This window comes from Cervus canadensis, chromosome 2, assembly GCF_019320065.1.
Source record: "Cervus canadensis isolate Bull #8, Minnesota chromosome 2, ASM1932006v1, whole genome shotgun sequence".
NCBI lineage: Eukaryota > Metazoa > Chordata > Mammalia > Artiodactyla > Cervidae > Cervus > Cervus canadensis.
This window is the reverse complement of record NC_057387.1, coordinates 56,018,965-56,046,141: the sequence shown is the minus strand read 5'-3', so window position 1 is coordinate 56,046,141 and position 27,177 is coordinate 56,018,965. Positions and strand designations below refer to the sequence as shown.

General features: G+C 42.7%; 1 protein-coding gene across 1 annotated transcript in view; it reads right to left on the bottom strand.

Moving 5' to 3' along the window:
• Positions 1 to 27,177, bottom strand: part of LPAR3 (lysophosphatidic acid receptor 3) — an 81,963-nt gene that overhangs the window by 33,555 nt on the left and 21,231 nt on the right. The window contains exon 2 of the mRNA XM_043460811.1: positions 21,552 to 22,308. Coding sequence (XP_043316746.1) covers positions 21,552 to 22,287 — 736 coding nt within the window. The 5' untranslated portion in view covers positions 22,288 to 22,308. The remainder of the gene's footprint in view (positions 1 to 21,551; positions 22,309 to 27,177) is intronic.

Sequence of the window (27,177 nt, the reverse complement as noted above, 5' to 3'; positions counted from 1 at the left end):
AGGGCATGACATGTCCTACTTGTTTCAAGTAGTCAAAACCCTGGAAGTTCTCACTCTTGACATGACTTCAAATAAGAGGGCACATTCCCAGATAAGGTGGGTATGTTCCAATTCTTTCAGCTTCAAGCAAGTTTTAATCAATATTACAAAGTTCTATCAATTTCCCAGCACTACGGATCTAAAAACCAAATTCAAGATAGCATGTTTATTGATCATCGTGCATGTTAAGTCGCTTCAGTGGGGTCCAACTTCTTGCAACACTATGGACCATAGCCCACCAGGCTCCTCCATCCATGGGATTCTCCAGGCAAGAATACTGGAGTGGGTTGCCATGCCCTCCTCCAGGGGATTGTCCCAGCCCAGGGATCGAATCCAAGTCTCTTATGTTTCCTGCATTAGCAGGTGGGTTCTTTACCACAAGCCCTTTATTGATCATAAAAGACTAAAAATAACTTCCCAGATAAATTTTTCCTCTATGTTAAAACAGGCATTTTAAAGATGTCCCAGTTATATAACTGAAACAGTAGACATTAATTTTAAATAATAATCATTATTCTCTCTTCCTTGGGGGTGTCATCTATACTTCAAGGCATGAAAAGGTTGTCTTCTTAAAGATTTCCTTGCTTGGATAATTCAATTCCTGTGTGTAATTCACAGTACAATATAAAGACAAACCAGTCTCTGCCTCAAAGGGCTTCACCCGACACTCAGAATTAAGGCTAGAAATGCTAGGCCTAATTTGCATTTCCTTGAAAGTTTCAGTCCTATTAGAGAATCTCAAAACACAATATTGCAGAACCCTATGCAATTTTTATCTTCAAGATGCTATAGCAACAGGCTCCTGTGCCCAATTCAGACAGACTGATGTTCGAGACATGCTGCTCAAAATGAGTCAACCTTGTCATCAGGTTAATTTTAGAAGTCCCTTCTCCCTTTCTCTGCCTTTATGACTTTTCCACATGAAGCATTCTCTAAAATATTTTGGGGCAAGCTTCCACTCCCTGTTTTCTCAAGAGTGCAGTAATACTGCAAGCACAGTCTGCAGGGCATCTTGAGAGGTCAGCAAGAAGTCCCCTGATGTCAATAGTTTGAGTAACATTGTTTTCTCCTTCAAACCATACCCGTAAATTGTTTTCATTACCCATCAAGGGATTATTTGTGTCAGAGCAAATGAGATCTGATACAAATTCACACTGGCTAATTTCAACCTACCAAAATAGTTTATTCCTATGATGAAAAATGTGTTAAGTCTCTATAATAGAGAGGCAGAAGAGAAGATATGTATTGAATAGGAAGGTCTATCAGAGCAAATGATACAGCTTCGATGTGCTACCTTGAAGTTGTGAGGATCTAGCCTGTAGGTTAATAACCTACAGGCTGAAGTGAAAAAGTGACTGAGTGACTTCACTTTCACTTTTTCACTTCAGCCTGTAGGTTATTCTCCTAGAGACTGGAGTTGAGGAAGCAGGTATTTTCCAAAGGCCTTAAAAGAAATGATATTTTATGTTTTCTAGGAATATCAGAGATTTTGGTTTGAGTATCTCTATTTCACTGAACTTTTCCATTTCTAAACCACCACTTTCTTTGTTCTGTCAGTCACCCAAATTTAAAATTCGGAAGTTGGAGTCATCCTTTGGCTGCTCCCCTCATGTCTGATATGTCTCCACCTTCTGAGGCATCTATCACTTTAATGTCTTTTAATTCTATCTTTCCTTTTCTTTTCTGAGTGCCACCAGAGGAACTCTTGCTTCTGAAGCATGTATGCATGGAATGAGGGCATTCAGAACACCTCGGTAGTTTTTTCAAAATATGCTCATCAGGGCTGTGCCAGCAGACCACTGAAGTAGAACCTGGTATGTGTGTGTAGGAGGGGAAGGAGAGCTCTGAGTATGTGCAAAACACCCGGGCGACCTTGATGCAAAGCATCACCATACCACCCTGAAACCACATTCTAAAATTAACTGTCTGCACCCCTCCTTTCTCAACCCTCCAAACCAAGCACTTGGAGCCACTTAGAGCCCATCTTTTGATCAGGAGGAATCTTAGGAGCCTGAAGCCTCAGTTCCACCTTATATTCCAGCCCCACTAATAAGGTCTCCGTGGTAACCTGATACTCAAGGTACACTAGGGCTGGGCCTCTCCTGGACTCTCAGAGACCTGTCTCAGGGACTCTCAGAGACTGTCAGTCTCTCAGGGACCTTCCAGCCCTCCAGACAATTCATCCCCCCATTTTGATCCCAGCCTGGCTAGGGTTGATGACCAGTTCCCAGTACCCACAGTCAGGCTTCCCTGACCCTCACTTCCAACTACCGCTCCCAGTGGGGCTGCCTGCGCCCGGCTGTTGCAAGAAGTGGCATCTGTTGTCCAGCTTTTCCACCTGGATCCCAACCCTTCCTTGGAGGCTCCTGGGCATTAATCTTGGGCCCCTACTGTCAACGAGGACCCGCCACTTTCGCTGATCTGTCCGCGGCACTCCCTCAGCGCCACCTCTGACAGCAGGCACAGGCATCTGTGAGCCTGCCTGGAGCCAGCTTGTTCCCTCCACAGTGGTCCCACAACCCGGCCCCCTCCTCTCAGCTGACCCAGCCTTCACCTGCAGCAGAGACCAGACAGTGGCCGCTTGAAGGGGACAGCGTTCTCCACCTGAATGTGGCCAGCCCCCATCTGTACGACCGCTTTAACCCCACAGGGGGTCCTGCCATCACCCTGTGACCTGATCCTGGTCTAGATGTGTGGGAAAAGCTCCACATAGGTGGCCACCAGACTCCAGAGGGCCATTTGTCCTACCAGATCTCCAGGCATCCATTTCCCATGCCACATAAATGTCCAGAGAGCTGCCTAGGAAACTCCAGAGGAGCCTACAGCTGCTAGAGAACTTCATCTCCCATGGGTGCAGTGAGCTTTGCATCTGATCTTTCTTGTTCAGCATAGGAAGGGTCGTCTCATCCAATGCCCCTGACTGACAAATGTGGGACAGGCATCAGTGTCCTCCAGTAAGCCTCCAAGGGACCTTAAGAGAATATGGCATCTCCTAGAGAGCCCTTGGACCCTAGTCCACTCTCTTTTCCATTGTCCAAGGCTGCCTCCAGCTAATGAACCCTGGCTCGGCTGTGTTCTCTGGAAGACCAGTGCCTAGTTTAAGTTAGTCGCTCAGTCACGTCTGACTCTTTGCAACCCCATGGACTACAGCCTGCCAAACTCCTCTGTCCACGGAATTCTCCAAGCAAGAATACTGGAGTGGGTTGCCATTCCCTTCTGCAGGGGATCTTCCCAATCCAGGGATCTAACCTTGGTCTCCTGCATTGCAGGCAGATTCTTTACCGCCTGAGCTACCAGAATCTGCCTACCAGTGCCAAGGTAAGCCAGTCTCTTAATGACTCAAGACGGCACTCTCTCTTGAGGCCCTGATGCCTCTTAAGGCTGCCCTGATTCCACATTCCCAGAGCCTAGCCCTGGGGAGTGCAGAGAAGCTGCAGAGCCAGGTGCCAGGGAACTCCACAGTTTAGAGATCCCCATTCTTCTTAGCCAGATCTGAAGGCCACAGTTCTTCCAGTCTACAATCGCTGAGGCCCCCCAAGCTGAACCCAAGCATCAGTTTTCCCTGTGGGGCAGACCTAGGCCTGACTCTCTCACCCAGGAGTGAAGTTGCCTGTATTATCTCATCCCTGAGTTTGAGGGCCCTCATGAAAGCCCTCAACTTAAGAATGTCCAGACTTCCCTGAAGGCCCCCCAGGCCTGCCAATGTCTCTCCCGAATGGCAGAAATCCAGAATCCAGGGGCTGGTTCTTGCCCTTGCCCCTGGGGACCACATTCGGAGAGACTCCCTGTGCCAGAAGGTTCTATACAGTCACTTATTATATAGAGGCCCCAAGGAAGAATCAGGACCCCTAAAGATCCTCCAGGCCCTGAACTGTGAGTTGCCTTAAAGCAGGGGAACAATATTTCCCCTCAAAGTCAGAACAAATGAAGAAAGTCCAGTTATCACCCCAGAAATTAACATTCCCCTCTTGTAGGACCACCTCTGTGTCCTTCTGAGGGTCCATTCTGTGCTACCAAAGAGACACCATTTTAGCTTCTAAGCTGCAGAGAGATCCAATGGAGCACCCAGCACCACTCAGGCCTGCTGTGAGACCTCGATATCCTTAGACTCCCCAGGCCCAGTGAGAGCACTGAACCCCACCCCGAGATGACATTCAAAAGTCTGCTACGTGGTGGATAGAAAAAAGGCCACATGAAGACGCATCAAGAAGACATCCATCCATCTACAGGACGATGAGACAGGGCTCAGATGAATCCAACCCTGCTTGATCTTGGCCTTAAACTAAACTAGCCTCTAAATTATGAGAAAAGAAATGTGTGTTTGTAAGCCTTCAAAGGAGAAGGAAACGGCAACCCACTCCAGTGTTCTTGCCTGGAGAATCCCAGGGACGGGGAGCCTGGTGGGCTTCCCTCTATGGGGTTGCACAGAGTCGGACACGACTGAAGCGACTTAGCAGCAGCAGCAAGCCTTCAAAAAAACAAAAAACAAAAAAGGCTTGCCATGTGTCTCTAGAGTAACAATAAGATATCAAAGGGGCCATGCGGGTCCTAGGAACTTGGCTACATGCTTTCTAGCATCCAGACCCTCAGGAACAAACTCACGACAACTCCTCTGGAGACCAGAGCTGCCCGCAGAATGACAGACCTAGTGATGAGGAGCCCCAGGACTGAGAAGCTTGGAACGTGTCCTCAGGAGGAAAACACGGACCTCCCAAGGGAGGGATTGTTCAAGTCACGTGCAAAATCCTGACCTTTTGTACAAAGCCCATCTGCAGTGTTCTCATGGTGACCCAGTCATGAGGGGGACTGTTCTGGATACAACCCTTATCTCATAAGCCTTGTCCTGAACCCAGAGAGGCAGCTCAGAGCAGATACAGAGCAGGAACAGGCTGTTCCCTGACTCATCGGTGAATCCAGTTCTGAAACCTCAGCAACACATGAGCTCTGAGCTGGAGCCCCGGGTCTGTCTCAGCCACATAGCCCCACTCCACCTCCCACCAGTACTCAAAACTGGTGATGAGGAGACTCGCCCTGGAAATAGGCACAGGCCCTGGCGAAGACAAGGAAGCCTCTAAGAAAACACCTCTCATAGTCAAGAAGACTGATCATAAGACAACGCACATGGCTGGTCCTCATAAAACTGATGGCACAAATTCAGTGAGACTTAAGTCATTCAAAGTGCCCTGAATCATAGTAGCTGGGTTCTGGGTGACTTAAGGCCAAGGGGTCAAACTGAGCAGCCAGGGGCAACCTTGTGGGCGTGAAGACTGCAGTCACAAGTCGCTCACAAGGGCTCTGTGCTTGGCTTACAGCTCTGCTTGAAACCCTAAGTGTATCTTTGAACTTAACTTTTGTCAGTGTCAGTGAAGTTTGACAGGATAGTGAGTATCAGTGTGAGCAGAGGAGATGTGCAGAAGAAAGGAAAGAGCTTTATATCTTACAACCTTTAGTGGTACTTCTTTTCCCTGTAATTATGTAATTAAAAATTTTTTTTATTTAAGTATAGTTGATTCACAGTGTATAGTGTTGTGTTAAATCTGCTGTATAGCAAAGTTATATACATATATATATATATATATATATATATATTCTTATGTTCTTTTCCATTATGGTTTATCACAGGATATTGAATATAGTTCTCTATGCTATGCAGTGGGACTTTCCAGGTGGCACAGTGGTAAAGAACCTGCCTGCCAATGCAGGAGACACAAGAGACATGGGTTTGATCCCTGGGTCAGAAAGATCCCCTGGAGTAGGAAATGGCAACCTGTTCCAGTATTCTTGCCTGGAAAATTCCATGGACAGAGGAGCCTGGTGGGCTACAGTTCATGGGGCTGCAAAGAGTCAGATATGACTGAGCCACTGAGCATGTGCATGGACACACATGTGCATGTGTGCACACACACACACACACAGAGGCTATACAGTAGGACCATGTTGTTTATCCAGTCTGTATATAATAGTCTGCATCAGTTAACCCCAAACTCTCAATCCTCCCCCTTTCCTGCCTTCTTTTAAAAGAGGTCCACAAATTAGGCGGCTGATCCTGTCAGCAGCCCTGACATAACTGCTTCCTAAGCAACATAATAGAACTCCAGGTATTCTTGGAGCTCCCTCAGCCTTTAGTCCCATGCCTCCCAAAGAAATCTCCTTTGAAGGAGATTAGGGTCATTCCTCACACAAGTTAGTTCCCATTCCAGCTTTACTTTCCACCCTCTTCAAAACTTCCCCAGCTCAAAAAAAGAAGGCCACTGGTGAAAAGCAGGACATAGGGGACCTGCATTCGAGAAAGCAATCAGATTAAGATAGCCTAGAGTTAGTAAGAAGGATCCTGAGTGGCAGTAGGACCATCTCTGTGGTTATGACAAGGACAAGGGTAGAGGCTAGGGCAGCTGCCTCCCACTGACCCACCCAGTAAATATATTTGTTAGTTCATTTTATAAACATCTGTGCAGAATGAAGATATTCTTTGTTATTCCTGTCCTTGACAAGTTCACAATCTAGTAAGAGATATAGAAATTTTGCAAATGAATTACAATGAAATGGGCTAAATACTTTTATGCATATAAACAGTGTGCTATAGAAGCACTGGATAATTAACTCTGCCTGAGAGTCAGAAAATATCACAGGGAAAGATCTTGAAAGATGGATAGGAATTGGCCCTTTTAAGAATTACCACAAGGAGCATTAAACCATCCTTGCATTCCTGCAAGGTGACAGTGAGAGGCCTGACCCACAGAAGCATGGACTGGGATGGGGGGCAGGAGGCATTTGGGAAAGAAGACTGGAAAACGGAGAGGTGAAAAGAGCCTTGCAATTCCAGCAAAGGAATCTGAGTTTTATCTAGTAAGTAGGAGGAATGAGAAAAGATTGGACAGAGTTAACTGTGTTTTTAGGAAGATGCCTCAGCTGGTGGTATGGAGAAAGGCCTGGGGCAGAGAAGACTGGGAAAAAGGAATCCAGACAGATAAAATGTTAAGCAACAAAATGGTGACGGTGGCTTCATCAGTGCAGTCTCAGTAGAATGGCAAGGGTAGCATGGCCTGAGGTATTAAGAAAACAGTATAATAAATGGTAGGAGATAACGCAGTAGTTAGAAAAGGGAGCCTAAGATCAAGGGTTATATTTTTTAATGGCCAAAAATAGAGCACCTGAGAGCAAGAGTAAGGATGAGGCCCCTGGGGAGATGAGAAATCACTCTCACAGAAAAGCTAGAAGGGGGCCTTTCCAGTTGACTAAGCTGGTTAAGGGAAAGAAATTAGGGAAATTCATGCCAGGTAACTTACGTCTTCTTGGTTAGAAGGAAGGAGAGGTCAGCTGGGAGGGGAAAAGGGAAAAGCTCAAAAGCCTAAAGGAAAGTGGGCAAACTTTGAGTAGGTCCAATCTTGTTCTTACCAGCCCCCTGCCCCCAAATCCTAGTCCCCGTGATAGATCCCTGCTTCCTGCCTCCAGGTCTCTCTGACCTTGGCCACTTGCTTATTCCAGCTCCCTCTCCTGCCAGATTTCCACCAGCTCTTGCTCCACTGGCCTGCTTCTCTTCTGCTCCCCTGCAGCCCCCTGGGCCTCTCTGGCTGCTCTTGCCTCCCCGTGTAGACTGGGACTGCTGGTGACAGACGTGCTTTTCTGCAGCACCCACTAGGACAAGCCAGCTCTGTGTCTCTCTGGTGTCTGAGCTATCTACCGCCCACAGAGTCCTGGCCAGTACCAGCAGTCTCCTAAGGGATCTCGCCCTCTCCAGCCCATCTTGCAGTTCCCATCTTCTCAAGCCATCAATACCCCAAGATCCTACAGGGGATCTCCATTGCAGGTGAGGCAGCTGAAAACTGGCCACGGACCTATTTGCCTTGGCCTGCAGGGGGGCTTTTAACAAAAGGTGAACTGTCAGGTCAGCCACAGGTGCCACCCCTCCCTAGGGCCTGATCCCCACCCCAGGCCCAATTCACACACCAAGGTGTTCTACTCGGTCTCTGTGGACAATAAAGTCCACGCAGTCTTAGGATGCAAGGCTTTTCAATCTCTGGTCCAGTCACTTCTCAAACCAAACTGTCACCACCATGCAAAGCCCTTATTCCAGAGACCCGCCTGCCCTGTCCTTGTCCTCCCCCTCTTGACCTTGGCATGTCTCTAGATGTCTACATGCCTGCCTCCCACCCTACCTTTCCCCCATCAGTGAGGCCTTGCCCTCTCCTCTGCATGTATCACACAGACCCTCTCACCTCCCCTTTCTCTTCAAGGAGGACTCCACAGATCATCTAAACCCACGGTACTTTTGGCCTGGACCCTATACTTGCTCTTGTGTATATTTCTTTGTTCCTTTAGTTATCTTTTTAATAAGCTTATTTCCTCAGATAAGCCTACAAGTAGGATTCCCTATAAGTCACTCACACAATCTATCTCACACACCACCCAACCATTGTCTCAAACCATGGCCATGCCCCGACAACCATAAAACTTTAGAGCAGCACAGATCTGTCGCCTTCAGAAGAGAAGCCATGTCTTAACGTTAGAATACCATCTAAAATCAAGAAGGTACTCAATAGACATTTACGATGGGGAAGTATAAAAAGCAGAAATTTCTTCCTGTTAAGAAAACATAAAGGATAAAACAGGCCCACTGTTTTATCTGTTTTATTGTTTATGTAAACTCTCTGACTTGATGGAAATAGACAAATCTTATTGTTCATCACTGCCCTGCAGGCACCCAAGGACAGGTGTATTTCACCAAGGCAAGAAGTGAGACCTGCAGGAAGCATCAGGGACTAGGAAACCCAAAGCTCTGGCCCCCACACGAGCGATGCTTTACAAGATGAACCTGAATAAATCTCTCAACCGATATTGATTTTTCTAGGTAATAGGATCTTTCTTTCTCACACTCTGCAGAGCTATGATATCAACCTGGTGGAGAGGGAAGGAGAGGTACCTGGACTAGAGGGACAATCAGGGCAGGTGGAGGGCTGCCCATGCGGTGTCCCCTCCCCACCAGTATTGCCTGGTTTCCCTTTATCCCAGCTTCCACGCTGGCCCCTAGGTCTCTGAGAGCCTGTGATTCTACCCTTTATTCCCAATTCCCTCCCATAAAATGTGTGCTTCAGCTACACACTGAGTGCAGTCCCCAGTGGAAATTTTATTTTTTTAATTAATTTTTATTGGAGTCTAGTTGCTTTACAATGTTGTGCTAGTTTCTATTGCACAGCAAAGTGAATTAACTACAGGTTTACATATGTCCCCTCTTTGGATTTCCTTCCCATTTAAGTCACCACAGAGCACTGATTCCCTGTGCTATACACTAGCTTCTTATTAGTTATTTATTTTATACATACTATCATTAGTGTATATATGGAAAGCAACTATACCCCAATAAAAAATAAAAGGTAATATCTGAATACTTATATATATATATAAATATATATGTCAATCCCAATCTCCCAATTTATCCCACTCCCCTCCTTTTCCCACTTGGAGCCAGTGGAAATTTTAAAAGTACAAACATGGTTAACACAGATTTGATATAAATTCTACCATGGATCAACATATACCATGCTATTCCAGGGGTTAAGCTACTCAGCTGGTGTGACAGGACATAAGCACATTCTCCTTTGGCAGATGTCAAGGCCCTAAGAGAGGGCATCGCTGAGTTCTGCAACCTACCAGGAGGCTAGGTGCTGGCAGGAGAGTGGGATGCAGTCGAGTAATGAGACTTCTCTGCTAAATGAAATGAGCCAGACAGAGAAAAACAAATGCTGCGCACACCATGTATATGTGGACTCTTAAAAAAAAAAAAAAAAAGGCTGACTTCTCAGAGAAAAGAGAATGGTGGTTGCCAGAGGGAGGGGAGGAGGAATGGGAGATGTAGATCAAAGGACACAAATTTTCAGTTACAGCAAGTGTAAGTTATGAGGATCTAATATACAGTATGATGACTGGAGTTGATAACTATTTACTTGAAAGTTTCTGAGAGTGTATCTTTTTGTTCTCACCACAAAAAAAGGGAACAGAGTTAACTACATGAAGTGATGAATGTGTTCATTATCTTGATCTCGGTCATCAATTCCACAATGTATATGTCTATCAAATCATCATGCTGTGTACTTTACACACATACAATTCTATTTAACAAATATTCCTTAATAAAGTTGGGGGGGAAAGCAAAGAGGCAGAATTTGAGAAGTGTTCTTGTACCTTATACTCAGGACATATTCAATCATTGTTCCAGCTGAAGAGAAAGGTTTCAGGTTTCTGAAAAGATGAAAAACCAGAAAAAACAGTTCTGAAGGAGGGAGTGTGATCGGGAAATGAAAGCAGCTGAATGAATTTAGATGAACAGAACTCAAGGGGCACATAGAGGAAACGGAAGCAGGAAGAAGGCAGAGAAGTGATTACACTGGAAATAAGGACAAAGATTTGGAAAAATGACTTTTGAACTGACTTGCAAAGGAAGGTATCTAAAACATGAAAGCAGGGGAAAAAAAAAGAACCAAAAGCCAGAGGTGATAAAACAAAGGACTACATACAGCAGAGGCAGAAGGGGGGAGACAGACTCCTAAAAATGTGGGATAAAAAGAAGTATCAAAAAGTGCAGACAATTTGAAAAGGTGGGATACAGTGGCAAACGATGATGCTTTTTAAAAAATTTAGAGCGAAATCCAGATGCTGAGGTTTTTCTCAATCTACACATTTCCCCCCAGAATGGAAGGGTCTGTGACACCATGTTGCTCGGGGCAGCATTTGGGAAGAGACTTCATATTTACCCTTATTCATTTACAGCTGGCCTGAAAGCCAGGCCCCTCTCCTGAAGGCCCCTGGTACAGTGACAAGAAGCCCATGGGAGAAGCGTCTGCCATGAAGGTGCTCCTTTAATTAGCTGTTTCCAAGACAAAAGTACAAACACCCTTGGACCAAACGTACTGAGGACTGGTGCCTGGAAGGCTTGACTTTGAAAAGCATTAGTCATTCTGAAACAACTGCCCAGCAACAAGAGAGCTCTTGAGTGCCAAAAATCTGATCATTTCACTCAGCATTTCTTAAGGCAAAGCTTTAACTTTTTTTTCTTTTAACAGATATTTGATTATGAAGGCATGCAAGGCAGCAAACACTGAAAGCAGGCTTTTATGATGCAGAAGCTACTACAAGGTCACAAAAGCTAGAAAGAAACATTTCACATTTCCTGGGGACCCACAGCTAGTTTTTCTTGAGTCCTGATTTCTGTGTGTGTGTGTGTGTGTGTGTGTGTGTGTGTGTTCCCAATTCTTTTCAAAGGGCAAATCTCCCAATCCTAGTAAAGCTGGTAATAGTACGTGGCTAACTAGGAATCCTGGTAGCATTCATTAGAAGATGAGGACAGTTTCTTATGAGAAATATCTTACAGATCCACATATAAGATGTTGGTACTATATTACAGGATTCCTCTTAAGCTAACACTTGATAGTCAGGGTCTCACTTAGCATGTTTGATTCATAAATGATGCAAAATCAAAATGAATTATTAATGCAAAGATCATTTGTTAGAAATAGGAACCATTGATAGGATTTTACTAGGGCTGACGGGGCGGCAGAGGGTGGTTTATAGGGACTACTATAGGCACTTTATGTGCATTGTCTCACTGCATCCTCAAAACCTTGCCATGCCAGGGGTACTGATATTATCTCTGTTTTACAGATGGGGAAACTAAGTCACAGAGAGGTCAGGTTAATTGCTCAAGGTCATGCAGTTTAGAAGCAGCAAAGCCATATTTTAAATCTGGTTCCCTCCCTATTTCAAAGCCCCTACTCTTGCCATTGACTTTAAAGAACATAAAGTCTGAAGAGTGTGGCGCGGTCATTCCCTGGGAGATGCTGTCATCACTGTCACCATGCTGTGGAATCTTTAAGACAAAGAGCAAGGTAAACGTCAGATATCAAGGACCTTTACTGAGATAAACTGAACTAGAAGTGAAGGGAGATACCAAGCATAAACTTTAGTAGTCTTAGTTGCTCAGTTGTGTGAACTCTTTGTGACCCCGTGGACTGTAGCCCGCCAGGCTCCTCTCCATGGGGTTTTCCAGGCAAGAATACTGGAGTGGGTTGCCATTCTCTTCTCCAGAGGATCTTCCCAATCCAGGGATTGAACCTGTGTCTCCTGCATTGCATGCAGATTCCTTAACATCTGAGCTACCAGGGAAGCCCATAAACCTCATTATGTGCATCAATGCTATTCTAGCCCTACCACTTACCAGTGGCTGCTAACTAACCTTGAAAAACTGGGTCTTGGAGCCAATCTGCTCAGATTTGAATGTCAGCTCTGTTATTAATACTCATCTCAGGCAAGACATCGAACCTCTCAGGGCCTTAGCTGCCTGGTTAGAATAACAGAACCTCCCTCACAGGGTTGTCATGGAGATTAAATGAAGTAAAATGTGTCTCAGAACCATGTATAGCACACAGCGAGTATTAACTACTATTATTTTTACCAGTATGGGCCTGTGGGCAAGATGCTTAAGTCCATCTGAGTTTCCTCATCTATTAAACAGATTAACAGAGAGTCGTCATGAGGGTTAAGTGAAATAAAATCCTAAAAGCGTGTAGGATGCAGACCTCAGAGTAAGCACTCAAGAAACATTCATTTGTTTTCCTCTTCCCAAGAGACCACTGTCACTGGCCCTTCTGAGACCTCAGTCTCCCACAGTAAGACAGGGGACAGCCCCCACCCGTTCCCCTGCCATCGCTTACCTCACAGGCAAGTCACAGCCAGAGCCTGCCGAAGGTCGGGCTGCATGTGAAGAAACCTGGGTTCTACTTTTAGTTCTAGCTTTTGAAAAGCCACTTCTCTAAACCTCAGTTTCCTCACTTATTCCTTCTATTGTAACCCCAGCACATGTACTCCAGACAGCATGCTGCATGTGAGATATGCAAAGGCAGACAAACAAGTACAGGTCCCAACTTCCAAAAGTGGACACCCTAGTTCAAACTAAAGGCATGTAAACAAACGAAGTGTGTGATGGAGGTATAGATAAGTCAGAGAGTGGCCCAAAGGAGATAGGAGCCAGATGTATCCAGGCAGGGCAAGATTCGGAGAAGAGAGGCCCTTGGGTTGAGCCTTACAAACTGAATAGGAGTTTCCCAGGAGGAACAAGAAGAAAGGTGTTCTAGTCTGAGCAAAGGCTCAATGATGCCAACTGAGGAACTCAACAATGACTTATAACTGAGTAACAGGGAGCAATCAGGGGAGTGGCAGGAAAGAAGGATAATAGTATCTTATCCATTTACCCTACAGAATTTCCACACGAGAACAATTAAAACACTGAAAAAGACACTGTGTCGCAGAAATGTTGTGCATGATTACTAGCAGTACTCTAGCAAGGCTCATATGGCGCTAACTTTTCACCCGTTTCCTCGCATGAGAACTCCAGGTACTGCTTCTTCTCTTACCACCACTTTGCCACCCTTCCCTCCCCACTGAGAGAAGGTAAGGAGGATTCAGCATTGATCTAAGTGGAGAGGTGGAAGGCAGAAATAAGAAAAACGTTCAGCTCTTTGTTTCAATGACCACAAACTGAAAAGTCCCTTTACTTCATGCTGCTCATATTTTTAAAAACCTCAGTCTGTATTGGCCAAAAAATACCCTTGACCCTAAGACCATGGCTTTTCAAATGTTCTTCTCCATGCATGCATGCATGTCTGCGTGCTAAGATGCCTCAGTCGTGTCTGACTCTTTGTGACCCTATGGACTGTAGGCCACCAGGCTCCTCTAGCCATGGGATTCTCCAGGCACAAATACTGGAATGGGTTGCCATGCACCCCTTCAGGGGATCTTCCTGACCCCAGGATCAAAACCACGTCTCTGCATATCTAGCATCTCCTGCATTGGCAGGTGGGTTCTTTAACACTAGCACCACCTGGGAAGCCCATTCTTCTCCATAAACCATAGAAAAAAAAAAATTATACCATAAACCAGTCTCTCCCTCTCTCTCACACAGACATACACACTATGAAACAATGCACTTAAACCTACTATATGTAATTCACTCTGATACTTCCTCTTCTATTCCACTGTGTGTCATTAAAAAAAAGTGTCCTAATTGATTTCATTACTTGCTAGTAGGTCACACTTGCAACATGAAAACACCATCCTAAGAGACAGGAGAGCTTATGAAAAATTTCAAAAGAATGGTTCACAAATCCTTTGAATCTTTCTTTTCTTTTGCATTTCCAGATATTGCAAAATAAAAGAAATTCCAGGCCATTTCCTAGGAAATAAGACATCCCTGGGTGCACAGTTCACACAGCGTGCTGCTGACAAAAATAAGCATGATGACAATAAGTTAGAGGTTTCCACACAGGGTATTCTGTGTGTTTGGTTGCCATAGGCTTGCTGACCAGTAAGATTTCAAAATACAGGAGTCTCTCTTAGGCAGGGCCTTTGTGCCCTGTGGAAGGTAGGATCATATGTCTCCAATGTCTTTTCAATGAGAACATTCAACAAGCAACTTCTTCCATGTAAAGGGATCATCACACATCATAACCCAGATGTGAGCAGCATTCCGCCTCAGGGTAGCTGAAATAGGAACACACTGCCTAGATGCCTTTCCAGTTACACACAGACTTAAAATTCATACTGCCATCGTCACTACCACCGTCTATCTCCTCAAGCCTAAAGAGTGCTACCCATCCAGTTCTGTATGCTTTTTGTGTTCAACCAAAATCCTAAACCTGGAAAGAAACACAAAGGTCATCTGGATCTACCCTTTTTCTTCCAAAGAGAATAGCCAACTAAACTTTTCTTCTTCATAGTCACTTCCCCTTGTACCTCAACACGCATCTGTGTTTCACAGGGCATTCCTTGTGCTACTGCACAAGCTTGAGATGTTTCTACCATCACACTTCTGATTATACTCTTTCTCCTGCTTAGAATTCCTTCCCTCCTGCCAATACAAATCCCAGCCGCCATTACAGATTCCTAAGAAGCCTTCCCCAAATTCTATGGGCCCTGTTATCCCTTCTTCCTTCTTTGAAATGAGATTAAGTTCACTGAATTCATACAGCCTTTGGCCTCTTTGATGCTATTTAACAGACAGTTGGTATGTATTTATTAATTTTCTAATACTTAGAAGAATTTATGTTTATAAGAAACTTTAATTTTAAATTAACATTTTCTACAAAATATACATCAAGGAGTAAACATAAGGGTTTAGTATTTTATCATGAATTTATTTAAATCAGGTAATCATTAAAGAAATAAGTATTAAGCTGTTAATTTCAACATACTCAGAACCCATGACTATAGTGGTGGTAGGTGCCAGTCCTTTGATTTTTCTAATATATATACTATCATATGACAGATACCTGTATTAGACAACTGAATTCTTACATGCATCAGACAGAGCAACTGAGGGGTTTCCTCCCTAAGGAACATGGAAGATGCTCTCATGGAAGGAGACTTTGTGCTTTGATACTCAGTTAATCCATGAACTTTGAGAGGCTTTGGTTATTTATTGTCATGGTAGACTACTGAATTTCAGAGCTTGAAAATAATTTAAAGATTACCTATTGAACCTCTGATAAGGAAATTTAACCAGGAAAAGGTGAGCTTCATATCATCTCTGTAGAAAATCATAGAAGTGGGGCTAAAAACCTAAATCTGTTATCCAAAGAAGTCAGGAGCTGTAAGTCTAAAAACCTCATACCACCGAGCTCTTCAGTTTCATTTCCTCTGTCCCCACACTTCCCGTCTTCCACCAGATGCCTCTGTCTCACCACTGAGGAACTTCCCCAGGTCCTCCACACCAAGCTATTTTCCTACCGTTAACCAATTCCTCAATGCTGTTTCATCTTGATGCCAGGACTTCTCCTATCCTGCCCAGCAATTTCACTGTTTCTTCTGGTCTGGCCCTTATCCAACACCACACCTGCCCAAACTACACTTTAACTACTTTAATTTTAACCCTTCCAGAAAAACTTGCTATATGTTCCAGACAAAAGTTACATATGACACTGAAGCTGGTGATCATGATGACCATTTTCACAAAGAGTCCTATTCTAGGACAGAACAGGATGACAGAGTTCTTTTCCATCTCATGCTGTGTATAATATAGAACATGCTGAAAAAAGTTTCTTTTTAATCAGGCAAGTAGTTTCTGAAGGTATATAGCCAAGCAAATGCCCAATGTGCTACTGAAGAAAGAGCAGAGAAATAGCTCCGGAAGGAAGGAAGAGGCTGAGCCAAAGTGGAAATAAAGCCCAATTGTGGGTGTGTCTGGTGGTGAAAGTAAAGTTTGATGCTGTAAAGAACAATATTGTGTAGGAAGCAGGAATGTTAGGTCCGGGTCAATTTACCTGAATCAAGGTAAATTGGAAGTGGTCAAACAGGAGACAGCAAGTAGTCAAACATCAACATTTTAGGAATTAGTAAAATAAAATGCACGGGAATAGGTGAATTTAATTCATATGACCATTATACCTACTACAATGGGCAATAATACCTTAGAAAAAATGGAGTAGCCCTCATAGTCAACAAGAGAGTCCAAAATGCAGTACTTGGATGCAATCTCAAAAATGACAGAATGATCTCGGTTCATTGCTAAGGCAAACCTTCAAATCACAGTAATCCAAATCTATGCCCCAACCACGAATGCCATAGAAGCTGAAGTCAAACGGGGTTCTATGAAGATCTACAAGACCTTCTAGCACTAACACCAAAAAAAGATGTCCTTTTCATCATAGAGGACTGGAATGCAAAAGTAGGAAGTCAAGGGATACCAGGAGTAACAGGGAAGTTTGGCCTTGGAGAAAAAAATGAAGCAGGTCAAAGGCTAACAGAGTTTTGCCAAGAGAATACACTGGTCATAGTAAACACCCTCTTCTAAAAACACAAGAGACAACTCTACACATGGATATCACCAGATGGTCAACACCGAAATCAGACTGACATATTCCTTGCAGCCAAAGACGGAGAAGCTCTATATAGTCAGCAAAAACGTGACTGGGAGTTTACTATGGCTCAGATCATGAACTCCTTATTGCAAAATCCAGACTTAAATTGAAAAAAGTAGGAAAAACCATTAGGCCATTCAGGAGTGACCTAAATCAAATCCGTTATGATTATATAGTGGAAGTGACAAATAGATTCAAGGGATTAGATTTGATAGACAGACTGCCTGAAGAACTAAGGACAGCGGTTCAAACATTGTACAGAAGGCAGTAGTCAAAACCATCCCCCCCCAAAAGAAACAAAAAAGGAAAATGGTTGTCTGAGGAAGCCTTACAAATAGCTGAGAGAAAAGAAGTGAAAAACAAAGGAGAAAAGGAAAGATATACCCATTTGAATGCAGAGTTCCAAAGAACAGCAAGGAGAGATGAGAAAGACTTTCTAAGTGAACAATGCAAGAAACAGAGGAAAACAATAGAATGGGAAAGACTAGAGATATCTTCAAGAAAATTAGAGATACCAAGGGAAAATTTCATGCAAAGATGGCACAATAAACGACAGAAACGGTATGGACCTAACAGAAGCAGAAGATATTAAGAAGAGGTGGCAAGAATACACAAAAGAACTGTACAAAAGAGATCTTAATGACCCAGATAATCATGATGGTGTGATCACTCACCTACAGCCAGACATCCTGGAGTGTGAAGTCAAATGGACCTTAGGAGGCATCACTACGAACAAAGCTAGTGGGGGTGATGGAATTCCAGCTGAACTATTTCAAATCTTAGAAGATGATGCTGTAAAAATGTTGCCCTCAATATGCCAGCAAATTTGGAAAACAGCAGTGGCCACAGGACTGGAAAAGGTCAATTTTCATTCCAATCCCAAAGAAAGGCAATCCCAAATAATGTTTGAACTACTGTCCAAATGCACTCATTTCACATGTTAGCAAGGTCATGTTCAAAATTCTCCAAGCTAAGCTTCAACAGTATATGATCTGAGAACTTCAGATGTACAAGCTGAATTTAGAAAAGGCAGGGGAATCAGAGATCAAATTGCCAACATCCATTGGATCACAGAAAAAGCAAGAGAGTTCCAGAAAAACATCTACTTCTGCTTCACTGACTATGCTAAAGCCTTTGACTGTGTGGATCACAACAAACTCTGGAAAATTCTTAAAGAGATGGTCTGGTAAAAATACCAGATCATCTTACATGCCTCCTGAGAAAACTACACAGTTAAAGAAGCAATAGTTAGAAACGGACATGGAAAAATGGACTGGTTCCAAACTGGGAAAGGAGTATCTCAAGGCTGTATATTGTCACCCTGCTTATTTAACTCATATGCAAAGTACATCATGTGAAATGCCACGCTGGATGAAGCACAAGCTGGAATCAAGATTGCCAGGAGAAATAACAATAACCACAGATATGCAGATGACACCACCCTCATGGTAGAAAGTGAAGAGGAACTAAAGAGCTTTTTGATGAAGGTGAAAGAGGACAGTGAAATAGCTGGCTTAAAACTCAACATTTAAAAAACTAAGACCATGGCATCTGGTCTCGTCACTTCATGGCAAATAGATGGGGAAACAGTGGAAACTATGACAGACTTTATTTTCTTGGCCTCCAAAATCACTGCAGACAGTGACTGCAGCCATGAAAGTAAAAGATGCTTACTCCTTGGAAGTAAAGCTACGGCAAACTTAGATAGTGTATTAAAAAACAGAGACATTACTTTACCAACAAAGGTTTATATAGTCAAACAATGGTTTTCTTATATGTGTGGATGTGAGTGTTGGACCATAAAGAAGGCTAAGCACCAAAGAATTGATTCTTTCAAACTGTGGTGTTTGAGAAGACTCTTGAGAATCCCTTGGATAGCAAGGAGATCAAACCAGTCAATCCTAAAGGAAATCAACCCTGAGTATTCATTGGAAGGACTGATGCTGAAGCTGAAGCTCTAATACTTTGGCCACCTAATGTGAAGAGCCAACTAATTGGAAAAGATCCCGAGGCTGGGAAAGATTGTTGGCAAAAGAAGGGGATGACAGATGATGATATTTTTGGATGGTATCACCAACTCAATGGACATGAGTTTCAGCAAGCTCTGGGAGATAGTGAAGGACAGGGAAGCCTGCGTGCTGCAGTCCATGGGGTTGCAAAGAGCTGAACACGACTTAGCAGCTGAACAACAGCATCAAAGCAAATGGTTATGCTCGCAAGTAGGAAAAGTAGTTTATTGACACTAGGAATAAAGACCAAAAACATCAATAGCTCTAGCTCAAGAGTAGAAAAATGGATCAATATGACTCCACCTTTTCTTATTGTTATCTACATTCTTGTCAAGGCACTACAAGGAGAATGAGGTGTTCAAACTTGAAGACAGAACAAAGAAGAAGCTAGTACAAAGTCCAAATAAAGCAAAACTAGTTACAGAATCTGGTAATAAACATGTGGACTTCAATGGCCAACTGGTCAGTGTTGGTTCCACCATTAACAATGAATGACTTTGGCCATACTGCTTAAACTCTCCACTCAGTTTCTTCATCTGATACAGGGATAACAGTAGCTGACCTCACAGGGTTGCCAAGGGGATTAAATAAGCTAATATCTATAAAATCCTTAGGACAATGCTTGACACATATTAAACCCTATATAAATATTTGTTATCTAAAATAAATCCTCAGTTTGAAATTATTTTAACAATTATAGTACGTGTCTGCTGACTTCCAAACCACACTAGCAGTTTCAGGACCTACTGATATCCTGATGATTCCCATTCCAGACCACATATCCCCTGCATTTTCCATTATGAATTGCTCCCCAAGAATTCACTTTATAGTTCCTTCACATTGGGAATTAAAAGGACTATACTCCTGAATCTCTCTCAACAATGGGCCCCACAGCTGCAGCCACCACACAGGGTGAGAAATGGCCTCTCTAATGTAGAAGTCAAGGCCTGCAAAACCATCAAAGTTTTTGTTTGTCCACCCATCACAAAGTCTACCTGTCACCTGGACACAGGACTAGAATTGGCACACAACTGGCTACCTGCCACAGAGAATACAAAACAAAGGTAAAATTCTTCACCCAAATGAGTCTTCTTGGTCCAAGAATCCAATGGAAAGCAAAACTCCTGAGAGCTGCTGAAACCCATTGTCTTAAAGGTTCTCCTCTGTCCCTTTCTTCATTTCCTTTGGATCAGACTCTTGGCTATGTTAGTTTTGATCTTTCCAAGGTCACCAAACAACTATGCTAGTTTTGACCTTTCCAAGGTCACCAAACAACTACCACTCTGCTAAACCCAGTGAGACCTTGTCTGACTCTACCTCTCAGGAGTATGAACATTGCTGATACACCCTATCCTTTTCACAGTTTCCAGGCCACTGTATTCCCCTGGGTTTTCTGGCTACTCCTTTTCTTGGTTTTATGCTGGTTGCTCCTGCCTTTCCACCTTCCCTGCATTGGAATGTCCCGGGGCTCGTTCCTTGGTCCTCTTCTTTTCTCCATCCACACTCCCTTTCACAGTGGGCTCATCCAGTTTTGTGGTTTAAAATACCACTCCCCCTCCCCCCACCCAGTGACTCTCAAATGTAGATCTCCAGTCCACCCCTAAATCCTGAAAGCTTCATTCAATAACTCCCTGAGATGTCTTAAAAAAAATCCTAAACTTAGCTAGACCAAAGCCAAACTCCCCACCTTCTCCACAAATCTCCTCTTCTGTCTTCCCCATCTCCATCTTCCCCTAGCCCTCCCATCTTCCTTTGTCCCTTACCCATCAGCAAATCCTACTGATGCTATCATCTAAAAAATTCAGAAACCAGCCACGTGACATCACCTCCAGACTGCTCTCTGGTCCTAGTCATTACCATCTCTCTTGGGCACCGAAATGCCCTCTTAAGCAATTCTCTGCTTTTGCCTTTGCCCCACTATAGTATTTCCTCAAAACAGCAGCCAGAGAGATGCCACTAAAATGTAAGCGAGATCATGCCACTCCCTCATTCAAAACCTTCCAATGGCTTCTCCTCTCATTCAGAAAAGCCAAAGCCTTTACGGTAACTGCACAGCCCCATGGAATCTGAGTCTCCCCACCCCACCCCCTCAGCTCTCTGACCTCATCGCCCCCTCGCTCACTCCACCCCAGCCACACTGGCCTCCTTGCTGTTCAGCCTCCAAAACTCATTGCATCTTTTACCTGAAACACCCATCCCCCCATACCCACGTGATTCGCTCCCTCACCACTTTCCTATCTCGGCTACAAAGTCATCTTCTAGGTGAAGCTGTCCCTCACAACACTCTTTTTAAATTGCAAACTGTACCAGTTTAGCACACTCCTTATCTTCCCTGCTCTATTTTTTCCCATTAGACTCCTCAACATCTTATTTTACAAAATTCATAATAAAATTTACCATAAAATTATTTTGTTTGTCCCATTAGAGTACTTACGTTGTCTTCCCCTATTAGAGTATAAGCTCCAGGCAGGTGGGGGTTTATGTCTGTTCATGTTCACTGCTGCATTCCTACTACCTAGTAAATGCCTTGTTTTACAACAGGTACTCAATAAATATTTGCTGAATGAAGGGGAATAATGGCTGACTTGGTTCCTCTTACCTAAGACAGTCATCACCGTCTTCATTAGCTTCATGGGTGTCCTCCGGCGGCTGATGGACCCACTCGTATGCGGAGACAAGACGTTGGTTTTCCTCTTTACGTACATGTAGATCCGCAGGTATACCACAACCATAATGAAGAAGGCCATGAGGTTGGACACAGTCCAGAAAATGAGGTAACTCCTGCTATAAATGGGGGCCAGGGAAGAGCAGGCAGAGATGTCACAGAGGCAATTCCAGCCCAGCGTGGGGACAGCCCCCATAAAGATGGCGATGGCCCAGACGAACAAGATGAGCAGAGTCACCCTCTTTTTGGTCAGGTTGCTGTGGACCCGCATCCTCATGATTGACATGTGCCTTTCCACGGCAATAACCAACAAATTGGTCAGGGAGGCTGTTAAGCTAGCGTCCAGAAGTCCCTGGCGGAGAAACCACCGGTTGACAGTCAGAGTTTTTGAAACTGGGCCAGTGTTAAACATCAGGTACACATAGGCAATTCCAGCAAAGAAGTCTGCAGCAGCTAGGTTAGCCAACAGGTAGTAGAAGGGGAAATGAAACTTTCTGTTTTTGATCACTGCTGCGATGACTAGAGAATTAGAAAAAAAGATAAACAGGCAGAAAAATGTTCCAACACACAAAACAATTACAAGCTTCGTTCCTGTCCACTCATCAGCAGTGTCAGTGTTGCTCCTATTATAAAAAAAGTCCATCCGCTTATCATAGTAACACTCATTCATTGTGGAGAAGAACTGAACATCCTAGAAAGAAATTTAAAGAAGAAACAAATATCACTCTTTGCAAAAATCAGTCACTAAACCACCAGTTGCCATTGCTAAGCCCCTTATTCTAGTCAACTCCTGTTAATCCTTTAGATTTCAGTGTACATGTCCCTTGCTCCAGGACCCTGGTCCTTGACCTCCTATTATAGCATTTATTTCACATCAGTCACTGTTGTCTGTTTCTCAGGTTATGTGCAAGCTTAGTGAGAGAGGGTCTGTATCTATTTTGTTCATCATGACAACCCCAGGACCCACCTGCCCTGGCTGTCTCAAGACCAATATTTACTGAATGGTTGGCTGGTTGGCTGAAAGAATGAATGAGCAGAAGGCAAAACTAGGTCAAATATTCTGAGTCTTGCATTAATCCATTCTATACTGGTAACAATTACAGCATAGCATGTTAACACTCTTTCTGGTAGTTTCCAGCTCATTTCTTATACATAGGTTCTGTTCATTAATCAAGGGCAAGTTGGTAATGCCAGGCACATTCTTGCCAAGATATCAGGTGTTGAGTTTCTCTTCATGTGACTGTATGGCTTTCCCAAGACTTCTGGTCCACCTTTCGCCATGTTTTAGTTTCAAGCCACGGCAACACTGGTTAAGCATGCGGTACAGGACTGGAGACTTTGTCCTCAATCCGCTTTTTTTACCTTCTTGTTCACTTCTTTTTTATTCTCCTAAGCCAAACTGCGCCAATGTGAATTTGCATGTTGGATTATCCACCTCAGTCACTTCAAGTCAGTCCCCTTCCCTGGGCTGTTTAACAGAGGTAGCAGAAGACCAGTCCTTCATGGGTAAGACTAGGATCTGGAGCCCGATGGTATGAGAATGCATTTGCCAAGTAAGGGCAAGTTGTCCAGACACATGTCTGAAAGGAGAGCCCACACTGGGGTACCAGGCAGACAAGTAAGACACTAGTCTCAGGATGCGGTCTCTTGCAGTCCAAAAGTGAGGGGTTCCGACCAAGGAGGGGCTGGGCAGGGGCTCAAACGATGCCCATGCATCTGTGCTTGTTCGGAAGACCAGTTGTTCTTGCCTCAGAGTGGTTCGGCCATTGCTATGAAGGGTCCAATCAATGGAGACTGGGGTTGACAACCAGGAAACCTAGCTTCTGGGGAAAATGACCAGGGCTCTCTTTCAAGAAACGAGGCTACAATATTTCTGCTGGAAAATTGGATTTCTGGTAGACACATGCACTGAGCAGGCCACTGGTGGGAATGAAGTGGCTCTAACAGTGAAAACTTGGTGGAAATCCCAGCTTTTAAGGCTCTTATAAATTCTAAAGGTGCGTATAAAATCCAACATCATATCCAGAATCAGAATAAGTACGTTAAATATCAGTCTAAAGTAGCACAAAATAGAAAATTATTGTAGACAGTCTTCTTTTTAATTTACAATGGTATAATGATATTTTTACTGAATTAGATATATGTGTCTCTGCCATAAACAATGAAAGGTAAAATATCATGTTATATGCTTCAGACAAACAAATGAGAATGATCTCAAGATACAAATGGGTCTAAGTGCCTTTTACTCTGACAAAACAAAAACTACTCTCTTTGGAAGATATTCATCAACCACTAACTGCCAATATCAGATGACTTCATAAAACAGGTCAATATATCTACATTATATCATGATAATTTTCCCAAATTAAAACCATGTGTCTATATGATAATTTTAATAGCTTCACAATATTCCAGTATGAATATACCACAATTTATTTAACTAATCCCTAACTGTTGGATATTTAAGTTGTTTCTAATATCTTACTTTGACAAGAAAGACTACATTCTTATGCATTAATCTTTACATACTTGGCCAATTATTTCCTTAGGATTAATCCATAGATTTTAGTTGATGAAGTAGTGAAAATAAACTTATTTAAAGGTTTCTTGTATATGTTGTTGAACTGCCCTTGAGACAGATATTTCTAATCCCACCAGCAGCAGCAGATGAGAGTTGAATGGAAGATACTAATCGAGTAAAATTCAATTTTAATATCCAAACAGAAAATGTAGCTTTCAACAGTACTGAAAGTATACTGAAATTCAAGACAAAAAAATCCAAAAACCACATGAGAAATTTTAATGATTATGTGTCTTTTTAGTATGCAATTGCTATGTGTCCTTCTACTAATGAAAAATATTTCATGTATTTTATTTTGCTATATGTTCTAGATAGCTTCCCTGGTGGCTCAGATATTAAAGCGTCTGCCTACAATGCAGGAAACCAGGGCTCGATCCCTCAGTCGGGAGGATCCCCTGGAGAAGGAAATGGCAACCCACTCCAGTACTCTTGCCTGGAAAATCCCACGGATGGAGGATCCTAGTAGGCTACAGTCCACCGGGTCGCAAAGCGTCAGACACGACTGAATGACTTCACTTTCACTTTCACTTGATAGCTAAGAGAAACACAGTTCTGACTTTAAAATTATATTTATTGCTGTTTAGTTGCTAAGTCATGTCTGACTTTTTTGTGACCCCATGGACTGTAGCCCACCAGGTTCCTCCTGTCCATTGGATTTCCCAGGCAAGAATACTGGAGTGGGTTGCCATTTCCTTCTCTAGGGGATCTTCCCAACTCAGGTATCAAACCTGAGTCTCTTGCATTGGCAAGTGGATTCTTTACCACTGAACCTCTTGGGAAGTCCTAAAATTATATTATCTTTAACTCATCAGTTTATCAAGATTAATGTCAGAAAGATATAGGAATTAACACACTAGCAAAAGGCCAAATTTTTCCTAATTTCCTTTAAAAGGGGTTTTAACATTTATTGTGGTTCATAAACTTGCTTGAATTTCTAATGACATCATGCCCTAAAACCTTAATGATTCTTAAAAACTTTAAAAATCTTCAAATTCAACGTTCCCTCATCAAAACCAAAATGGCACATGCTTTGACATATTTTAGCAAAATTTGTCCTCAGAATGAGAAGCAGTTTTATCTTACAAAGTTGAAAACCATAGGAAAACCATGATTAACCAGAACTCCCACCACACAATTTCCTACCTCCCAGACTTTAATTCTACTTTTGGGAGAACTAAACAATAAGAATATAAAAAAGTTAATATACGAAATTAGTGAAAAAGATTCCACAAGATGGAATATTATGCAGCCATTGAAAATCATGTTTACTATGAAGCTGTAATAATATGAAGAAAAGCATCTGCCATTGTTTTAATTAAAATAAAGTATATGTATGTATACATATGTATGTACACATATATTTATATATATATACACACACACACATATAAACACACACAAATGTGTGTTTGTGTCATCTTGACTACTTTTAAAAGACAGAAAAAAGAAGAGGGGAAAAAACTCAAAGTGCAAATACTTTATGAAGAATGGTAGACTTGTGGGTTTTTATTTTTTAATTCTTTACAGTTTTTTCTACAGTCCATATTTATTGTAATAAATAAAAAGACTCTTAAATGCTGGTTTACAAATTCTGTCTTAGGAGAACACATTCTACTTACCTTTCTTTGAAAACTATGACATTGAAAAATAAAAATTAATCCTCAAAGGAAAAACCTCAAGGATTCACTTATGTTCATTATTATTACTCTTATCAGCACGGCACACTTTAGAGTTTTCCAATGGTAATGAGAATAAAATGGTTTTCTACTTAAAACTTCATGAAACAACAAAACCTTATAATGCTGACAACTGGCCAAATCAAGAGGTCGGTTTTCCCAACTCTTATAAAACATTCCCAACACAATCATCCCAGAGTCCCAAAAATGAATAATGGAAGTTTGTGAATTAGTACTTCTGATTTTTTTTTCCTCCGGCATAAGCTGTCAAACTGTTGACAGTCCCCAATACATATTAACAACAGATCACCATATTCTCTTAGCTGGAAATTACCAAAAACTTAGTGCTCTTATAACAAATGATTGACTTATCATTTCTTGACCTCTCTCAAACTTCAAAACATAATTCTATTATAAATTCTAAACATCCCCTCCACAGAGATACCCCCTCTAACCAATCCAAAGTAACCCTCAGTTCCCGCTATCAGAAAGCCTTGCTTTCTCTACCAGTTACGACATACTTTTTGTGTGTGTTTTGTTTTTATTATCCTTCCCTCTCTGCTAGACCTCTCTGCTCCATGAGACCAGGGACCTAGCCTTTTAGGCTCACATCTACAGCATTAGCATGTGTGGAGGGGGCAAATGAATCTCCATTTAACACTCTCTTCCCCTCTAAAAGGAAGAGGTTCAGTTAAATGCCTTTGATGACTTACACATCACCCACCAACTATGCCAATTGGAGAATTTCACTGATTAACTATGTGTTCTTGGGTTAGTTACTTAATATCTTGACTTTACTATTACTATTTTTAATTGCTAATATTTGAGTGATTACTCTGTGCCTGATGCTGGACTAAGCATTTAATCCTACCCACAGTGATGCAGATACTATTACATGATCCATTATGCAGGTGAGGAAACTGAAGTATCCTCGCCTAAGGTCACACAGCTAGTAACTGGAAGACCTTGGCTTCTCTTGAGGCAGCTGTGCTCCCAGGCTTGCAAGCTTCTCTACAACACTACATTTTTCTCTCCACAGACAAATGAAATACCAGACAGACCAAGAACTATAGTCATACTCACAATAACCATGGAATTACCAAAATAGAATGATCCCATCAAATCACATTCAAAGTCTGTCTTGTGTTAAATGCATATTAAAAAAAAAATTGGGACACCCTAAATACCCTTTGGATGTTTTATTTTGTTTCTAAAGCCCTGAGAAATATAGGAAAAGGCATTTTTTTTCTGAAAATACGCTTTCAAATTTCATAGTAAGCAGGCCACACAATACAATTTTAAG